The sequence below is a fragment of the Hoplias malabaricus genome, chromosome X2 (genome assembly GCF_029633855.1).
Source record: "Hoplias malabaricus isolate fHopMal1 chromosome X2, fHopMal1.hap1, whole genome shotgun sequence".
NCBI classification, from domain to species: domain Eukaryota; kingdom Metazoa; phylum Chordata; class Actinopteri; order Characiformes; family Erythrinidae; genus Hoplias; species Hoplias malabaricus.
The window spans coordinates 47,613,432-47,635,399 of NC_089819.1; the positions used below are offsets into that span (position 1 = coordinate 47,613,432).

The 21,968-nt window shown below is 38.9% G+C and overlaps 1 protein-coding gene across 1 annotated transcript; it reads right to left on the reverse strand.

Annotated features, from left to right (window-relative positions):
• Window positions 1-7: 7 nt before the first annotated feature.
• Window positions 8-19,923, reverse strand: LOC136677179 (vesicular glutamate transporter 2.1). Its single transcript, XM_066654627.1, has 12 exons — window positions 19,376-19,923; window positions 17,268-17,523; window positions 16,825-16,943; window positions 14,550-14,664; window positions 13,625-13,712; window positions 13,000-13,086; window positions 11,446-11,588; window positions 9,036-9,185; window positions 7,469-7,601; window positions 7,108-7,218; window positions 5,252-5,379; window positions 8-3,314 (listed from the first exon to the last, which is right to left on the reverse strand). The coding sequence occupies exons 1-12, from the start codon at window positions 19,459-19,461 to the stop codon at window positions 2,973-2,975; spliced, it is 1,758 nt and encodes a 585-aa protein (XP_066510724.1). The 5' UTR covers window positions 19,462-19,923; the 3' UTR covers window positions 8-2,972.
• Window positions 19,924-21,968: the final 2,045 nt, after the last annotated feature.

The window sequence follows — 21,968 nt, forward strand, 5'->3', positions numbered from 1 at the left end:
TGTCACTGTTTTATATAAAAAGGATATATAGAGCATTTCATTTTGACATCAACAAACCTCTCCATTTACAGGTAACACAGCAAAAGAATCACACTTTAAACTTTACTCAGAGGCACAAAAAAAGGATTATGGTACCGTAACGTCATGGCTAATAACTGTCATTTTGTGCATGTTTGAATACCTTTGTAAATGACCCTTTGCGCCACTGAATATTGCAACAGTAGTGGGAGTGCGAGAGGAGACTACAGGGCAGAGAGGGAGAGGGAGGGGGCGTAGGTCTCAAGCCACTGACAGAACACAGACGAGAAACAAAAGGGAAGTCAAAAAAGGGGGCTTTTGTGAGGGGGAGGGTGCATAAAACATATCTCACAACAACATACTCTCAAAAAAGCAACCACTGGCAACCATACAGGACAACTACAGAGGTGCGGCCACCCGCAGACGCAAGAACCGTGATGAGAGGTTCACACAGGAACTGGTGCAGGTGGCACTTAAGAATCATTCTCTTCTGGTGAGTGGGCCCAGTACAAACGCTCTTTACATCAAAGAGATCTGCACTGGACTCTTGCTAAGTCTATTTATATATATATATATCTATATATATATATTTATACATATTTTAACAAGAAGTTTATATTTGTTGTTTTTTTTTTATTGTCATCACAAAAACACAACGTGAACCAAAAATTACTACAGTTAAATGTGCTTATGTGTTACGTACATATTTCTCGTTTGTATTGATTGAACTGATGATCGTTTCCATGGATTTATTGCTTTGTACATTGAATATGGTCAGCGCCTGCTGAGGCTGTAAGAGCCCTTAAAGCAGGTAGCTCTGTGTTCTCCTTACAGGATCTCCCTGCCCCCACACCAGACCCTGCTAAGACCCAAATCTACTCATAACCTTTGGTTAACTGTGCAAAGAAAATGATAAAATTATAAATAAAGGGGAATGGAGGCATTTTTTTTTGTTTTTTTTAAGAATTCAATTTCAAAACAAAAGATCTGATCCATGCATAACTAACATTCACGGACGTCAAGATGGCATGGTGTTAACTTCTGAAAACAGAAGGAACCGAAGAATTGGGTCTTTTTGATTGACACCTTGTGCTTTTTTTTTGTATGTTTATTCATTTTCTACTAATGCTATTCTTCACAAATTCCCTTCCAAAATCAAGAGTTCTTTTATTTATTTCTGCAGTCCTTAAGAAAGCTCTTAAGAGATTCAATTAATACCTGCAAAGGCTACATTCACATTACCAGGCTTTGATGACCCAAATCTGAATTCCATCTTAATGTGGTACTCAGATCTGATCATTTCATATTCAGTATTTCATATGTGGTCCTAGATTGAATATATATATATATATTTAATGAGTCAATGAGTGAGTATGTGAGTGTAATTAAGAGCATTCATTCATTCATTCATTCATTATCTGTAACACTTATCCAGTTCAGGGTCGCGGTGGGTCCAGAGCCTACCTGGAATCATTGGGCGCAAGGCGGGAATACACCCTGGAGGGGGCGCCAGTCCTTCACAGGGCAACACACACACACACACACACACACACACACACACATTCACTCACACCTACGGACACTTTTGAGTCGCCAATCCACCTACCAACGTGTGTTTTTGGACTGTGGGAGGAAACCGGAGCACCCAGAGGAAACCCACGCGGACACTAGGAGAACACACAAACTCCTCACAGACAGTCACCCGGAGCGGGAATCGAACCCACAACCTCCAGGTCCCTGGAGCTGTGTGACTGCAACACTACCGTGCCGCCTTAATTAAGAGCAATTGAAGCCAAATTTTACACACATATATATGTGTGTGTGTGTGTGTGTGTGTGTGTGTGATTGTTTTGTCCTGTAACTGTAAAATTTGGCTTCAATTGCTCTTAATAACACACACATACTCACTCATTGACTCACTCTCATGGTTTTTCTCACATACTCACATTTATGGGCTGCTCCATAAGAGGGTGCTTTTGTGCTCTGCATCAATGACACTTTGTATCCTTGTCTCATTTCAATACCCAAGCTGAACAAAAGGGTTGTGCATATGAGGATCACTTCAGGGCATGATTTCCTCACATAAAAGTCTCCTACATGTCTGTGAACCCCTTAATTAGAAAGTTAGGAGCAAAAAATCATTATTCAGCATGAGGCTTGTAATGTAAATGTAGCCAAATTTTTGGGAATCCAACAAGGACTCGGACACTCAGTAACACACTGATCATTTTTGGGTTTGCTTGGCTCTCGACCTTCCACCTCAAGCCTTCTCGCCTAAAAAAAACTGTTCAATAGATGTGCTCCTAAATACAGTGTCAAAGACCCAAATCCCCTTTAGTCTCACAGAAACATTACATCTACGATGAATGAGTAACACATCATGGATTAGAAACAGACTCATGGTTTTGTGCAGTTACACATTACGGCTCTCGCAGTGCAATCTGAAAATAAGTTTCAGGTTTACAGGGTTCTGTGGCTGGTTTTGGCTCTATATAGATTTGTTATTCAAGCCTTCATGAGGCCATGGTGGTTCTGAACACCAGCAGCTTAACTAACCCTACAGAATGATGAGGTGAAAATATCAGCTTCACAACATTACACATGATTGCACTTGAAATAAATTCACTCTTGTTCATTATTACATAGATAATTTACATTTACAGTCTGCCAATTTGATATGTATTACATCTTTCTGTAGATTTAAGTATTCACTCTCTCTGTATATATATATATTGTTTAATATTCTTCTATAAGATTTTAATATTTTAGTTTTTGATTATTTTAATTTGTGCAAACATATGACAATGTGTTTTTTATTTTACTTTATACAACTTCATAAGTAGTTTTGCACTCTGTTTCATTAGAACTCACAAACACTACAAAATAAGTCTACAGTGTTGATGTGTGTGGGTGTGTATGTAATATTTTGGAGTGTGCTAGTTAGTGTGTGTGGTCTAGGAGTAATCCCCACCCTGCCTGTATCCATACCCTCCCTCCTCTGCTCCCTCTTGAACATATTCTTCTCTTTTCTCCCATCCGTCAGGCCATCCTCCGTTCATCTGTGTGGTAGCCCCGTACGTTTTCGCCGGACCGCCCAGGGCCCCATAGCTCTGAGTGATATCACCGGTCTCTTCGGCCAGCTCATCCTCATCAATAAAGCCACACTTTTCTTCGCTCGTCAGCTCCGGGTCCGCCCATGGCTGCTTCTCTCCCGAAGCAAAGATACCATAGAAGACCACACCACCATAGTGCACCAGAGAAGCTATGAGGAACACATACTGCCATTCTTCTCTGGTCTGAAGAGAAAAGAAATCAGCTTTCAATTTATTAAAAAAAACACAATGAATTCCAAGCTTGTCAACAACTACAAACAGCAAAAAATATATAGGAGCAATGGCATAAAATGATCACATTTGGCTACTAAAGGACCTTTCAGTGGATAGCTGGCTTCTAAAAAGAATATATCTTTGTGCAACACAACAGAAGAAATATATTCCCTACTGAGTTTTACAGAACTATTAAAAAGCTGTATGAGAATGAAGACCATTAAGATTCTATTAAAGTAGTAAAGACGCTTTCCATTTACACTACTGTCAGGTTCTTCAAGCCACTAATATCTCACCATTCACCTCATTTCAAAAGTGTTTTTTTTTCTTTCTGAAGAAACATCTGTTGTAACGTTCTCTCAAAAACCAAAGCTAGTTTTGGAATTGATTAAAGGACTATGTGCCACCGTTTTTAAAGAGGGTAACAGATCAGTAACGTGACTCTTAACTTCATAATAAAATAGTAGCATGTTGTTGTTATCCATAAAATAACATGCCAACTTCCTAGTTGTAGTAGTTATTGCACATGCAACAAGTTTTGTAACATTAGAGTTCTTTCCCAAACCAGGGCAGTGGTTCTGCTGAAATTATTTGGTATCACTTTTATACAATGCTTATTTATTTGCTTTAATTTAATTTCTGACCTGTTAGATGTATTTAAATGGTCAGTATGATGCACAGTCAGTTGATGTGAGATGCAGAAACCAAGCTGGAAAGGAGTAAGTTTGCATTTTACAGCTGTAATACCTTTACGTTTTGCTGTAATTTCAGTCTGTAATTAAGTGCACATCGTGTGTGTGCATGGTACCTAACCATTTAAAGATCAAGAAAGCGTAGAAATTAGTGAATGGGTATATTACAGTACTAATATCAATATCTATAACATGAAGTAATGAATATTACAACAACTTGTAAAATTACTGAAATGCTAGTAATAAAATAAACAGAACATGTATATTTAATTTATGGGTAAATAAAACCTCTTACTATATTACTATAGGTTGCTGTTAAAGGGGTTGAATGTTCCAAGACTAATGTTTAGTACTGTATAAAAATTAACCCTAACAATCCCAGGATCCTTTTAATCATGAAGTCAGAATATAAATGTTGCTCCATCCATGCTTCAAAGAATTTTAACTCTTTAACAAACTACAACTATACATTTTCACTTATGTATGACAACAGTAGCTACTCAAGCTGCAGGCCCTCTGTATGCATTTCATTCCTTATCCGCCACATTTGTTAACCACAGGATGCCACAGCAGTGAATTTAAAAAAACCTCATTTCACTCATAGTGCAAAACAGCTGAGACCTGGAGTACCTTGACACTAATTAAAAACAGTAACAACTTCAGAGGGTTAAATTCAACTTCTGTTCCATTCCTTTTGTTCAACTGTTAGACACATGGCAGGAACACACCCTGAACACACACTCACACTTCTGGACAATTTCACATAGGCAAGAAACCACCAACATTTTATGAGATGATCACAAATATGAGCTGATTTTCTTCAATCATTAGATGTATAGCTTTTTAAAAACAAGGTGTATAGTGCCAAAACATCCATCAAGCCCTAGATCAAAGTACAAGCTGTAAACATCCTCAAACTATCACAGTGTCTTATTAAGCTCTTCACAAGCAAACTGCATCACAACGTCATCAACAGCTGACAACTGCCCTTGCCATTCAAATCAGACACTGCCATTTTTTAACAAGGGGTTACTGTCATAATAACAAGGTGCTGAACGTAACAACAGCACCATCAGTCCCACAACAAAGAGAAATAGCAATATGGAGTCTGCCACTATGCCAGTCAAATCATGCCAACAAACAGGATGTCACCGTTTTTCATACTATATTCCTCACTCCATATAAAATGTCAGAAATCAAAAGCCACATTCTTACCTTGTTTTTGGTCATAGCACCCACAATTAGAGGACACACCATGCCTGATAAGGTCCCCACTCCATTTGAGATGCCCATGAGAATACTAGCATAACGGGGAGCAATGTCCAGGTGATTGACATTGAAACCTTAGAAGAAGAGAAGATAAGACAGATGTTTTCACTCAATTTAGTGCACATCATTCATTACTGTTTTCTTTGTGATGTCTATATTCACTCAGGGCTCACTCCTAAGGTCTCTAAATGGTTTTGTTTGAGTATATATATATATATATATATATATAAAAGCTTGCACACTCTCATTCTAGCTTTCTAGAAACATTGGGAAAGCCATGTTTTCATGGAAAGGGTAAAACTGCTTTGCTTTATTTGGTAATTACCTGGTAAAAACAGGAAAGTCTGATAGCTATTATTATTGCTTAAAAACTAAATATATTGCAGCCATCTAAATTCATATCATCAGTATTATAAATGAATGGTCAATGACAGAAATGACTCACGAATGCAAGCTAAATCTTAGCAAAGTAGTTATTTAGATTCATTTTTTTCCAAGTTTAGCGTCTTCTCTTTAGCTGCAAGGGTAAAAACATTCCACTGGTATCAATTTTAAGAGTTATAGTAATGCTAGCTTGGTTGTATTAAATAGAGCATACATCTCTGACTAGTTGACTACATCAGTCAGCATTAACTAAATTGGCATGCTGGTTAAGGAAAACATTATACAATATAAAATTGTAAATTCTATCCAACGTCAAATACTAACTATATTACAACACTTGACTTATGCTGGAATGCCGTATAATAGCATGTAAATAAAAATCCATTGTCCAAAAACGTATTTTGGGTTATTTTAGTTTAAGATTTGTAGAACTGATAATAGAAACACTGATGAGTAAGATACTGAATGAACAATGAAGACAGTAGATGTTATATTTGCTTTACTACCTTATATTTATAAGTAATTCTGCTTTCTCAAAATAGTATTAAAAGCGGCCACACTAAGTTATTAATGTGTCATAAATCAGGTTCCCAAATAAAATGATGTCACTTTCTGAACTGATTGGAAATAAATTGATCAGATGTACCACTACCAGTCGCACAATATTCGCAGCACACTTCTGTGCGTGCTACATTTTCTCCCACTCTAGGGTGTGGAATTTTCAGTAACTCTGACATTCTGCTGGAGAATCATACTAAAAATAGACCCAGTGGCAGCCATCTTGTGGAGCTGAGGAGCTCCCCACCTCCTGTTCTGTGGGCTGTGTCTGCCTGTGCCGGCAGTAAGGCAGCTCTCTGGGGAAAGGGAGGATGAATTATTTAACGAGAGAAGCAGAAACACTCGTCTCCAGCTGCAGGGAGAGTGCTTTAGAACGCTGGGAGAATACTGCACAGAAACCAAGCCTTAGCTAAGACCAGTTGTAGCATTTTCTTTTTTTCTTTTTGGAAGAAATCTGGGTCTTTCTCTTATAAGTCACAGAATGAGACAAAACACAGTAGATGTCATACGATACTCGATGTCCAAATATAGGGTTCTTTTTTGTGCTGCTACAAAATCAATTTTGTTTGTCTAAAGAACATTTAAGCGAATGTTTTTTTAAATATAATGTGTGGGTGTGAAGAACCATTTCTACATTAGGTTCTTTTTCTAAGTTAATTAAATCTTTTCCCTAGAACACAGTGTTAAACACAATATTTTACCCCTTAAATGGCAAGGCCTCAGCCTATTAGTCCAGACTAATGTCTGTTACTAATGTAACAGACGATCATGTCCAGGGTAGTTCATCTATGAAATGAAAGATGCAGTTTCTGAGCTGTATCAACATCAGATGTAGAAAAACATACTTAAAGCTGACTCACCTGATATTGCAAAGCCACTGAAACCCACAGCTAGAACTAAGAAAGAGATGGCCATTCCTTTACTGTGAGAGTATCCCACTATGAGAAGAAGAGTGGCCTCCATCCCAAAGCCTGCAAGCAACAGAAATCTTTACTTATTGATTTACTGAGAATAATAGTTCAAATAAACTTTTCACATTTTGACAAAGCTGACATGATGCTTTTAAAAGCTAATTTTATAATATAAAATTCTGCTTGACAGTTTGGTTGCTAATGAGAGTCAATATGTCATGTTAATTATGACACATTTACTCCAAAATATTCCAAGATCAGTGCAATGCACCCAAAAGGATAGTCTAACCTTGCAGTAAATGGCACTCACCTCCACAGTTCATGATCTTCCTGACATTGGTGGTGGACATAAGGTTCTTACTGCGCAGGAAATCTGCTATTTGCCCTCCAATGGGCACAATGATGGTCATCACCAAATGCGGAAGAGCTGACAGCATGCCAACCTGTAGAATGAAGGTGTGTAACTAATTCAGTAAGTAAACAACTTGAAGGTACTGTCCATTAGAACTCAAAGCTACACCTCCAGCTGTAAGAGATAATAAATGTATTTCAGTACAGTGTACTGAATTCTGACAGAAAAATCTGATCTGCAGTACTGTGTCAAAGTCAAAGAACACACTTCATTTACTTAACTTCAAGCCAGTTTTAAATTTGGTCTTAGAAGCTCCATGTCAACATTTTAAGGTCTTGGCTCTAAGTCCATTGCTCTAAAAACGGCAGATTTTTTTGGTCTAGCTTCTTTTCCCAGCAATGGCTTGTTGACAAGTGTTGGCTTCTCTTCTCACAGTGAAAGGATGATTTGATCAGATCTGGCGTAAAGGTGGACCCTGATTTTTCCATATAATCTCCTAAATATCAAAGCATTGTGTATTGTTTAGCTGATGAAGAGAGTTTTGGTGGTCTACAAGGTTTTGAAATGTTGTTCAACTGGAGTCCCATTGGGGTGGCACAGTGGCATAGCAGGTAACCGCACAGCTCCAGGCTCCAGGCTTCTACCTCTTATCGGCGTGGGTTTCCTCCGGGTGCTCTGGTTCCCTCCCATGGTCCAACACAATTTGTAGGTGGATTGGTGACTCAAAAGTGTCCATAGGTGTCAGTGAGTGTGTGACTGTGTGTCGCCCTGCGAAGGACTATGCGTTCCCAAATAGCTGGCTCCAGAAATATTAGCTTAATTAAATATTTCCCCTGCAAATAAAGGGTGGACTCTGATATCTCACATCACTATAGTAGGAAAACAAGTTTAAAAGTCATCAAACATCTCTGGTTTTCTTAATTCATTAGACCAGTATTTGAATCGATTTTCCCTAAAACCTTTTATCTGGATGGTCATCAAACCACATTATAACATTCACTGGAATGAGCCCAATGTTGACATCAAATCCAATGATTACTGCATTCAGTAGAGCTGCATGACCAGCAAATCCATAACAAATCAGTGTAACAAAAATAATTATCATACAAGTTTTAAACTTACACTTGAAGATGAAGTGAAAGTAATTACATGAGATGCTAATGCTGGGTTAGGTGACAAAGAACCAATGAATTATTCATTGTACAAGCTAACACCTTTGGGGATGATGAAGGTCACAACTTTGTTAACTCATTTTGACTGGAAGCAGATTGACAAACCTGGACATACCAACTCAGCTCAAATGAGTCCTCAAAACTCATGAGCCTCTCTGAACTTAAACAATGCACAGGCACAAGCTATGGTTAAAATTCACAATTAAAAGTAACTGTGCATTACATTAAACAGCACTCTGCTGTTTCTTAGTTTGTGGAGAATATGTACTCATTTTTAATTAGAATAATAAATACAATATTTTTGACCACGATTGCCCAAACCAACATTATCTCAGGAAACCGAACAGACTTGCCTTGCTTATCTCAAATCCGAACACCTCCTCGAAGTACGCCGGCTGGCTGATGAGCAGCAGATAGAAGGTCCAGCTCCTGCAGAAGTTGGCCACTATGATTGCATAGACAGGCATGGAGGTGAAGAACTTTCTCCAGGGTGTCTTGAATTTCTGTGAGGCCCAGGCAAAAAGATTTTAAAAAGGGGTTAACACATGAGTCTCCTGCCACTGGTCAAAATAAGAGCTTGACATTTAAGCAGGCACAATCATTTTAAATTAAGACAGGTCGCTCTCACTGCTAAATCTGGTTCTGATAGGAAACTTTGTTGAGATCTAGTCGATATATTCTGGCACGAAAACACCTCTTGTTGCTGGAGAGAAGGTGACATTTCAGTAAAAGCCAGGTTTTAAATGGCAGCTGTATTTGCTGAAACTAAATGACTACAGTGTTTGAAAATGCACAACAAATGACAACAAATGGACTCATGATTCATTCATATATAAAGCCACAGTGCAAAAAAGAAATCCTTTCTAAAATGTCCACAGAGAATGCTGTAATGACTCATGTGAATGTAATGTATTTTTACATAGCTCTCAGCTATTTTTCTGAATGTTCTACTTTCACTACATTTCAAAATCAATAATGTACTGATACTCTACACTCTGATAGGAGAAAGATGGATAGTTTAAAATGTGATGTAGGATCTTGTTTCAGACTGAACCACTAATTTCAAATTTAGGCAAACCGATGCCCCAATGTAGGCACTGCCAATCTCTCCTGTTTGATAATGTCCGCTAAACACACAACGCAAACAAGCTGGGAGGGTGAAGGCTAGCACGTCACACCAGCTAATGCAGCTTTTTAAACCAGTCCTAACATGACTCCAATGTTATACAATATGTCTCAAACAGACATCAAACATTCATTCATTCATTCATTGTCTGTAACCCTTATCCAGTTCAGGGTCGCGGTGGGTCCAGAGCCTACCTGGAATCATTGCACACAAGGCAGGAATACACCCTGGAGGGGGCGCCAGTCCTTTACAGGCCAAGACAGACACACACACACCTACGGACACTTTTTTTGAGTCGCCAGTCAACCTACCAACGTTGTACCAATGTTTTTGTTCTGTGGGAGGAAACCGGAGCACCCGGAGGAAACCCACACAGACACAGGGAGAACACACGCACTCCTCACAGACAGTCACCCGGAGCGGGAATTGAACCCACAACCTCCAGGACCCTGGAGCTGTGTGACTGCGACACTTCCTGCTACACCACCGTGCTGCCAGACATCAAACAACAAGTTCATAAATAATGAATCTAATAGATTTCTGTTACTTGGAAATTTCTATACAATGATGCAGTTCTAATCTGTTGAAGCTCTACTTTTTACACTTTAACAAACTAATGATTTGGAATTTCTGAAGTAGAAATATTAACTGAGTAACCAAGAGGCTTTTTACTCAAGCACAGGATTTCAGTACTTTGTCCACTATCGGCCTATACCCTGTTAAACTGCATGTTGGTTTAACTGAAGCCATCAAACCAGATTTAAAACATAACGCATCATGTGTTATCCAGTCTGAGACACATTGAAAGCATCATTTCCTTAACGTGGAAGATCCCAAAGCCCCTTAGGTTTAGTGTAAGATTGAGGAAGACTTGCTCATTACAGTAATTTAAGCATGAGTGAAGGCTGAGAGTGAGGAAGAGATATAGAGGAGAGAGAACACTCAGGGGAGAAGAGATCAAAATAAGAAGGCCGTAGGATTTGCTTACACTTCTTCATCAAAGAGATCAATCTGGGGGAAGCTTGGAACTTTTAAGTCGAAAATCTTTTTGATTCTGCGTCACTCACAAACTTTTTTGGCCTGAAATCTAATGGTATTGAAATCAACTTGGCTCCAGGCCAAAACGAACACTATGCACCAAACTGCTGAAATGTAGAGCTATTTTCAGCTCATGGCATCAGTTTAGGAAAAATATTCTAGACTCACAAAACAGTTCCTCATCCAACAGTGCATAAAGAAATGGAAGTATTGTGATTATGTTTTACCACGACTGAGATATTTATAAAATGCCACATGTTGCATTCAAACCAGGTCTTAGCCTTAGGTTTTTAATAAGGAATTTTAGCTGAGCCACTTTTACTGAAGGTACTGCACTGCACAAAGTAAACTCCAGCAAAACATCTGTCAGTTACTACACTGCTTCAAAAACAACCCTTTTATTACAGTAAAAGTTGTTTACCACAGACCTGAAGTGCTACCTGCTAGCTAGCTCACACAGTAACTAATTTAGCATGTTAGAATTAGCATGTTCTCACCCAGTTACTTCATAATAATCTCTTTATAAGTATTCAGAATGGTGCAAAGACTTTTGTTCTGGGTCATTGATTTGATTGTTTGTCCACTGCAATGTCTCTAACCTCTGCAGGGCCCAGCAGCTTGGCACTCTCTCCAATGCTCTCCTCGATATAGCAGCGTTCTTCATCAGTGATGGTGGGATGCTCTGCTGGACTTTCATAGGACACTAAGATCCAGAACATGTACCATACAAGGCCAAAGCTCCCTGAAGAGAGAGAAGTCAGAGCAGAAAAAGAGCGTGAAAATCTACTGACTAAACTATCATATGCAAACATTCAAAATAAAAAGTCTAAATACACGTTGTCTCCATAATCTAATGGAAAATAATATGTTGTGAGTTTTACATAACACATGCAAAATGTACTATGACCTTTTTATAGACCACAGATAGTGTTCTATTCTGTTGTTGTTGGTTTCTTTCTTGTTACATTGTGTATTTAAATATGGAGAAGTGTGTTCTCTGTAAACATTATTTACTTATTTCACTAAATCAACAAATGTTATTTGACTGGATGCCCATATATCGTATTAAACAGTACATATATTATTTAAGCAAATTTAAAAAATCATTAGAATCATTTCAGTGCGCTTCTATGATGGGCACATCCAGTGTCAGCACAGAGGACAGACTCGTGGAAACTGTAGGGGAAAAATCAATATAGTGTTAGAGTGTTAGATACCAAGTCCACTCTACAATTACTGCTCTGCTGCACACACTGGAACTGAACGTTACAAAGTACAGTAAGACCAAATTGATAATGTTCCGTGCAAAAATATATATATGTGTATAGAAAAACCCCCCTGACTGATGCAAATCGAAATACTACACTGGCTTTGGTGTGGTCACTTGAGGACACCTCTAGCTTGCTAATATCAAAGGAAGCCAGATACCTAACAATACTGCTAATAAGCTTAATATCACATTTATCATTCATTCGTTGTCTGTAACCGCTTATCCAGTTCAGATTTGCAGTTGGTCCTACCCAGAATCACAAGGCGCAAGGCAGGAACACACCCTGGAGGGGGCGCCATAGGGTGACACACACTCACACATTCACTCACACACTGACACCTATGGACCAATGTGTGTTTTTGAACTGTGGGAGGAAACCAGAGCACCCGGAGGAAACCTCTGCAGACACAGAGAGAACACACCAAACTCCTCACAGACAGTCACCCAGAGCGGGACTTGAACCCACAACCTCCAGGTCCCTGGAGCTGTGTGACTGCGACACTACCTGCTGCACCACCGTGCCAACTATCACATTTATTTGTGATAACAGCCTCTAAATCAGTGGCTACATTACCAGTCAAGATTCCTATCCAGACATACTGGTATTGCTAATGTTTTAAGATCTATTCTAAAATCACGAATCCTGAGGGACACAGTACTGACTGCATTCTGTTAATAAAATGGCAAATGACATCTTTAAGGCCTGTTTTAGACTGGAATGCCCTCTGTAATCACTTGTGCATCTTAAGTATGCCCCTTTTAGCAAACACATTATTAATTTCTCAAATACTAAAAAGTAGTTGGAACATACAGAAAGATTCCTTGTTCATATCTTATATAGCTTAGGAAATGATTAGACATCTTCTAAGATTACAACACTTACCATAGACATAAAACACTGAAGACCAGCCAGTGTACTGCACCAAGATCCCAGCCAAAGGCATGGCAATGACAGCCCCAGCATAGGAGCCTATTAAAGCAAGAAGAGTAGAAATAAATAGCAGCGGAGGTGAGACTGAGGTGAATGCTCAACAGACCCTTGTTTACAGTGTCAGTTAGTAATAAAGAGGCGCTTGATTTGTACCAAATTAAGTCCTCTGGAACATTGAGTATAAATGTAAACGTAAATGTAAATAAGTTCAGAGGAGCCCTTTCCAGCCCTCTCCATTAGCAGCTATTTGTGCATTAGATACACCAGTGAACTTGTCAACAACAGGCATGTTTCCTAAGTGTACACCTGCATATTATGCTATTAAGTAATTGCAAGAAACAACAAGTGGATGGATTTTTTCTTCTTCTCTACTTCCACACTTAAAAAATCACAATTTTTGCATCACTGATGCAACAGAACCCTTTGGGTGCAGGTTCTGATCGTTTTAAAATAGCTTTAGACGTGTGTACATCTAATTTATTATAATTTTTAAAAACTGCTCAAACTAAATAATGTCTAATAAATTACATACTTTGTCTCATATGAGAGAACCATTTCTATATTCGTCTACGCTTACCACAGAAGGAAGTGGTGGCCAAGCGACTCCTCTCCAAGGGCGGTGCCCACTTACTCCAGATTCCATGACATGCCGGGTAGGTCACTCCCTGTTATACAATAAGATTATTATCACAGTCAGAATCCTATTAGTCTCAGGCATGCGCTACTGCAAACCTCTAAGATCACTTTCACCTCAGCTGGTGCAGGTTTACTATGTCTGTTAAAATGTTGCTGTAGCATTCCACAAACAATAGAAAAGCAATCGTTGGGGTTGTTTATAAATCAATAAATCATTCAATCAATCAGTCAGTAAGATTATGGAAAAACAAGTGCTATACAAATAAAGACATATTATTGTTGACATATTACTGTTAGCTATAAATCTTTAAGTATAAATATCTATATTTACAGTTACAAAAATTATAAAACTGAATATATTTCAAGCTGCAATAAATCAGAATCAAGGCCATGGGCAGCTGAATAAATAAAACCCTTAACAGGCTGAAATGCTTCGTGAGCAGATGGATTCTTGATGGAATTAAACCATGGGCGAGCCTTCATTAGCTTTCAGAGCTGTGTCAGGGAAAGCAATAGTGAAATGTTCCCCTATGTGTGCCGGTGCCTTTATACTCTCACCAGTTAATGTACTATTGTATTGTAGGACACATATGACGTCACAATTCCTCAGAGTATTTTATCAGACAAAAAGCATTCCAGCAGATGGTTTAATTCACACCACTTTGAAAAGCACCCAGGTTAAAGTCCGTGTTAAGGTCCATGTTGTACTGATTATCAGTGTAAAATTAACTTTTTATGTTACAAAACAACTCTACGTGACGTTTAGCATTGGTTTTATCTGGTATTGACTCGAAAGGAAAATTACGAGTACTGTCCAAATATTTTTATTGAAATATCACTGTTTATGTAACAGAATGGGGATATACCTCCACCAGGCCTTGTAATATCCTCACGAAGATGACGCAGCCGTAATGGACCCGAGCAGCTGAGGGGATGAACATGTTCAGGGTCGAAGTGAGAACTATGGCTGCCCCAAAAACTCTAAACAATACAAATACATGCCAAAATTAAACATTGTACAGGAAGATGGGCTGTATCCTCATAAGATTCCAGTCACCACATTTACTCTGGTAATAGAAAGGGAAAATAAATATTCCTTCTGTATTATTTAAAAGCACTGTGGAACCTAAAAACGTGTTTTTGTTTCATGTAGCACATGAGCGCACACAGGAAACCACGTATTTATGACGTTTTAATTTGTACGTTGTATTATGTAATTATTTATTATATATACGGCTATGAAAGAAAGACGTTATTTAATCTAAGCTGCAGAACATTTATCAAACAGAGGTTACCAAAATTTCAGTGACGTAGGGTCCTTCTATTTAAATGTTTTTGAGAGTAGTTTAGGCTCCTGTGTAATATCCTGTGTTTTTATGCATTATTTCCTGTGACCTTGGCTATTAAAGGGCACATCGCAGTTCTTCAAAAACTAAAAATAATGTAGATAAAATAAATTGGGTTTGTAGAAATAATTCATAATTTTGTGATGTTTAACTGTGAACCACAGTAATTAAAATTTTATTACAATTACTTAACTAAGAACGGGCATACCCACAAAAAAATGATACTGCGGACTCAAAGCAAGAATCGATTCAATCGGTTCATGATTCGAACGTTAGTGCTCAGTATTCTGAAGCACAGCGTCCCAAGAGTCATCATATTTCCGTAAAACTGTTTCGAAAACATTGTCAAAATGAATCACTTGAAAAAATGTTTATTGATATTATGTAAAGCTAAATATGGAACAAAAACTAGCCTAATAAATGTAAATGAACTGTTCTGGATATAATAAGTTAATGACGTTTTAGTGAGTCATGAACACTGAGGTAACAGCACATAACTGTAGTGTTCTAAAGAACGATAGGAATTCCGGACACAGGATATAAATAACCCTTTAACACGAATAAACCTAAAACTGTGAAAGATAGCTAAGCCAGTGGTCTGCGTAATGACAAATTTGTTTGTAGTAATGTTTCAGTTAATCGGTTCTCCTCAATGGTTTTAAGCGACGGTGATTTTTTATTTATTAATTTATATTTGTTTCCCAGCGACTGGCACTATAACCTGTCTCCCGCCCTGTAGAGCGCCATGTGTAACATAAGGAGCAGGAGACAGGCCTTTAACCCTCCTCCCTCCTCCCCGACATCCCCAGCCACTCGCCCCGCGGGAGCTCATTAACAAGTGGCTAAGACCCAGAGCCCAGACACCGCCAACACACCGCCGAGATTCTCCATTCACCTGCTGTCTTCATTCCACACAAAACCCAACAGTACGAGCTGCTGCTGAATGTGTTACAGACTAAAGGCTCTACAGACGAACGGAACAAGACTAAATAAACGAAGATACAAAATCAAAAATCGATATATAAAAAGCTTAGCTGTATTTAAATAAGATTAGGTAAAGGCAAATGATGTTAGTAGCAAACAAACTTTTATTTATTTAATTCCCTGATGTTATTGATTTCCAGGAACCAAACACCATAGACACATAACTGCAATAACAACAATGTTAATATAGTGTTATATGGGGGTTTTTCCACACACATTCTGGGACACTCTTCTACTCCTGTTAAGTGTTTGTATTTTTAATGATCCAAGGACATCCGAATACATCCACTGAGGCTGAAATCTTGGCTCAGGAGCTGTCAGTGCGTTACTCTGAAAACGCCACCAGCTACAGTTTTATTTAATGGAAACATTTATTTATTTTATTGATTTATTTATTTATTTTGTTTGTTTGTTTTCTATTAACTATGTGTTATCATTTCCGGTGCTGTTGTGTTGGCTCTCACCTTTTCTTTAATTCTATATTTGGAAATCATTGGTTTGGAATTATTGACAGGCCTTTTAGCTTATTTAATTAATATTCAGAAATATCTCAGTGATTGAATGGGCATTTTTACTGGATAATAAATAAATGAAGGGTGTCTCTGGTGTTTTTCCTTTTTTGGATTATGTGTGTATATAAGTCATGGCGTTCATCTTGCGTTCGTCAAAAACTGCACACATTTTTGCTACAAATTCTGTCTGAAATGGCAAATTGGTTGATAAAACATGCAGCTAAAATAATCACATTACACCACTGCAAAAGCGACAACCTCTGTAAATACGGGTATAAAGAGTAAATCGTGTCCTGTACCTGTTGGCAGCGAGTCTGGATGATATGTAGCCACCGGGGATTTGGGTGACTATGTAACCCCAGAAAAATGAGCCGTGAATCAGCCCCACAGTCTCAGGATCCCAGTTAAACTTAGCTTTCTGTAAAAATATATATATATATTTAGGCATTTTATATTCACAAATTAAAAACATTATTTTGTTGCTTTCAATTTAACTGTACCACATTCATTTGGTAATTCAGGTAACTCATGTTTGATCTGTGCTGTGTGCTGTACACATTGGACACATTGGAATCAAGACAATCAAACCCATTAATATTTTCAGTATAATTTGCGCGTGACTGCGCAGCTGTGTATTTGTGCGCTTGCGTCTGAGCGTGCCAGTTAAAATATTGGGTCGGCACAAGGGAGGGAAACACCTTCGTGACGTCACCGCCCCATTAACAATTCCTGCCTCGCGCACCTCTGTGATGATGATTTTGCCGTTCTGGTGGATGGTGCTGTTGTTGACCATGCTGACGATAGCCACGCCCAGATTACAGCGGATTCCGAAGGAGATGCAGAAACCGAGGCCGCTCATGATGGCGATAATGTAGCGGCGCGGGAGCCCGAAGCACGTGCAGTCGCACAGCGGGGGTTTCTTCTCTCTGCTCGGGGCGGGACGACCATCCTCTGTCAGCTCGATGCTCTCCCCTCGGTTCTGACGCCGCTCCAAGACTCTATACGCGGGACCAACGAGACGATTAATATTCAAAAAATAAAAAATCTAACATATACAGTATATGAGTATTCATAATTCAAAATATTCATACTACACATTAACAATAAAATAGTACAGATATTATTTATTGTTATTAATACTATTCCATATTTATTTATTTATAAAGCAAAGATTAAAGGAAATATCTGGAGCAGAGTAGACCCTGAATCTAAACATATTAAGGTTAGACACAAACGTGTATTTTTATTATTTCGATTTTATTTTTATTACATTTAATTTGTTTTATGGAATGTGCAATATTTTTTGCGGTTTATAAATTTGGAAAATAACAAATATGTTTTTATATGTTATTTTTATTGGAAGCATTTAAAACAATGATCAGTCGGATGCAGAAGGGTCCATTAATCAGTAACGCATTCAGACCAAAATATCTTCAGAAGTTCTTCTTCTTATTGTTGTTGTTATTATTATTAATTTATTGTTATTATTATTAATTTATTGTTATTATTATAATTGTTGTTGTTATTATTATTATGTCTAGGGCTTTTCTTATTGTTGGGGTCAATGGTTACTGGTTACTGAGATGAACAAACTGAAAACGGGGACCTTCTTAGACCGCTAACCTTTCGAGAAGAAAAATGCTACGGGTTCAAACTGCTCTTCTGCTTTGTATAATTTTATTTCTCATGTTTTCTGTAAATGTGAGTGTCACGGGAGGTTGTTCAAAGATCACGTACGGAGAGAGAGGGAGAGAGAGAGGGAGAGAGAGGGAGAGAAAGAGAGAGAGAGAGAGAGAGAGACGTTGAGGCCTGATGTTCTCAGTTCTACCGCATTGCAGCATTTCTCTCACCTTCAGCCTCATCTGCATTCGAGCAGCTCCACCATATTTCAGCCAAAACTCCAGAAAAAAAAAGATTTCAGCTCAGACACTTCTGCGCAATATGAGCAGAGTTTCTCGTGCGAACGAGTTAAACAGCAGCAGAAGAAAACCCAAGACTATGTGCAGACGTGTGTGTGTGTGTGAGACAGAGAGAGGGGGGGGGTTAAATATAGCGGAATTAGATTACAAAACGAAATTCCGATGCTGAAATACTTTTTGTCTTTTTTGTCGTTCACGCCGCATTGCAATCAATTGCATATTTTATGTTTAGTGAATGATTTATGGAAACACTGATCCAGAGGAATGCCAGTGGATTTCTGAACAACTGAATGCGTTGATGGACGTTTGTCTGGGTTCAGTGCTAATATTCGATGCTGTGTGTTGGAGACGTACTATAAAACCACACATTTTAAAATAATTAAATTAAGAATTAAAGCAAAAGACACACGTTTTGTTAGAAATGTACAAATGCTGAAAAAAATGGCTTAAATCGAAAAAAATCTCCACAACAATCAAATGTGTCTGAAACGGCGGGAATAGAGGTATTCTCTTGCATTTTGATGATGATGATCATGCTGATTAGTGTGTGTGTGTGTGTGTGTGTGTGTGTGTGTGTGTGTGTGTGTGAATTATTAAAGACCCCTCTGGATGGGCTCTAAGACGGCGCCACTCCGGGAATTTTGATTTCTCCATTTTCCCAACATTACACTTCAGTCAGTTCAGTCTTCTCTGTTCTGTTTCCAGTCAATGGACTACAAATATTCTGTCTTTCTCTCTCTCTCTCTCTCTCTCTCTCTCTCACACACACACACACACACACACACAATTGTGTGCGTACATTTATAATAAGAGTTAAGTTTATATTTGTTAGACCCCTTTTTATGAGATTTGCTCACTGAGTGCTACAAGAAGCGTGCTTCACGAGCTTTAACCCCCTCTCACACTGCATGCACGCCTTGTCTCATCTTACTTGTACATGTGTCCGAGGGTCTTCCCGGCGAACTGCTTCAGACCCTCTTTACTGGGAGTGAACCCGGGTTCCTTCGGAGGATCCATCTTCGGATGCAGTAATTCCTCGCTGCGCTTTGTTTTTTTGTGTTTTCTGTGTTTTGTTTGATGATGCTGTCGTTACAAGAGCATGTCACTGAGTCGGTGGTTCATACCGCGCGCAGACCAAAACCAGACAAATCAGTCAAAATCAGACAAAACCAACGAAGGTCTTCAGCTCTTGATGCGCTGGAACGACGGAAAAGCCGCCTGCAGAATAATGAGAGAGAGAGAGACAGAGAGAGAGAGAGAGATCAGAAGTAGTGTGTTCCTCTCTTCAGAATGACAGCGAACTCGTTCTTCGTGTTCACTGGATGCGTTCCCATCTCTCCGCGCGGGCAAACTGAGCTCACTTCTGAAACAGAATATTAATCTGTAGAATAACTGGGGGAAATGAAATCGAACCAATGCCGAGGGTAAAGCAACAGACAAACGCGCGCTGTGATGAAATAAAGCGGACGAGTTGAAGTCGACTTTGCTGCTCTTGATGTTTCTCTATAGGCTTTTTCAGCACCAAGGTCAGCGCCCAGCTTTCCGTTTGAGCGCAGCAGCGCGAGGTGCCGCTGCCCGCTAGGCGGACCCCATCACTCTCCAATCTCTCCCACTGTCTACTACGTGGGGAGGGGCTTCACCGGGGGAGACATTCTCTGGATTTCAACATTGTAGGGGCTGAACAGGACACCCAGGACCTAATAGAGAGCGTGGACATGGTCCTTTAAAGGTTCCCATCCTAGATGGAACAATTTACCAGGCTTTCTGTCCTTAGCCAAGAACCAACTGTAGACTATTAAAACGGTTCTTTAACAACACAGGTCTCCTGCCATGCAGAAAGATAATTTCCCTCAAGAAAACTATGTTTTCAAACGGTGCTTTTGGGGCTTCTCGTTCTATATAGAGCCAGTTTTTAAAGAAACCCTAAAGAGCAATCTATGCGCTGTAGAAGGTCATCCAGTATCCAAAGTCAAATAATATCTCCCTTCCAGTGTAGCCTCTCCTGGTCCAGACCGTCTAAGATCCATGCAAATGATTATTTAACTGGTCGCAGGGTTCTAAGGAAACATCATATAGAATTATTCTTAGGGAGTGTATGAAAGGAAGAAAAGAACTGAACCCTGCACTCTTGGCTAACATGGTTCTATATAAGTCAGTAGAAAGGTTCTTAGTAGAGTCCTTATATGGTAGAGGATTGTAAATGCCTATGAGCTTCAAACCTGACCTGTTTATATCATTGACATCGAGCACCTCTGATATAACACATCAGCAATGGGAGCCTTATTGCTCATTGGTTGCTTTTATATAGTAAAGGCCACGCGAGCCTCCTGGGGGCGGTGCTATGGTAACCGAAATGTGTATGTGTGTTTGTGTGTGAGTGAGGGTGAGTCTTCAAGATCCCGCTTCTGTGAACGCATAAAAATGTATGAATTATTCAGCAGGCTTCTCCCCACCTGCATCAGAGAGCGAGATTTATGTCCATACTGGGCCACACTTCACTGTAGGGTACATAAGCCTTTCATAACGGACGAGCAGCTGCGGTTTTATGCAAATATTTGGAAACCTCTGCTTACATAATCTGGATGTTGATTTTCTAATTGTAGATAAGTCAAAACATTCTCGGAGAACAAGGTTATTATGGCAGCTTTCTGCTGTCATTTAAGAGCATTCGTTTTTTTTGGCTATGTACGTCAAAATATGCAAAAATGGGTCGCAGGTGTGTTTAATTTATTTTCACTGTTTTAAAAAAAAAACTAATTGAAGCATACACAACAAATTCACCCGTGTTAAATAAACACTATTAGTGCTAAAACAATACACGCAATGTGTTAATTTTAGTAATAAATATGTTTGTTTATTTTTATTTATTTATTTATTTTTGCGTTTTGTTGTTTCACTAAATTACAAGTGTCAGGACCCAGCACACTTTCAAAAATGTAACATGACTTTTGTTTTATGCCAACTTGTCTTTTGGCCAACCTGTAGAAAAATGCTGTTATAGATATTTTAATATCAGTTACAACAACGAGATAATGACTTAGTTATAATAGGTACAGTCAATGAAGGTATGAATACTGCACTTCAGGAGAGTCTTCCTCGACGGTGAAACACTGTTGCAAATTATAACCTCTATTATGAGGTCACGGTGATCAAGCAAACATTCCAACCAATGAGGCTTCAGTATTCAAAATTATCAGAATATTTATCAGTGGCAAAATCTCAAACGGTTTTCCGCTCCCTGTGTATTCCACTATAAAACGAAGCCCTCTACATTCCATTAGGGTCCTAAGTGTTAAATATTGGGGTGGCGCTGGTTTGAATACAAATAGATTAATCTCTCAGTGCTGTTACTAAATGTAGAAATCGCTATTTTTATTGCTCGTGAAGTGCCATACCGAGGGAAAAGCGAGCCTTTTGGAATTTAGCCCTAAGCGCTGAACAGAGAACAGTTAGTGCGACTGTCTCCAACGTCATCAAATGGCGACATCTAGCGGTCGTATAAAACACACCACTTTATTGTATTT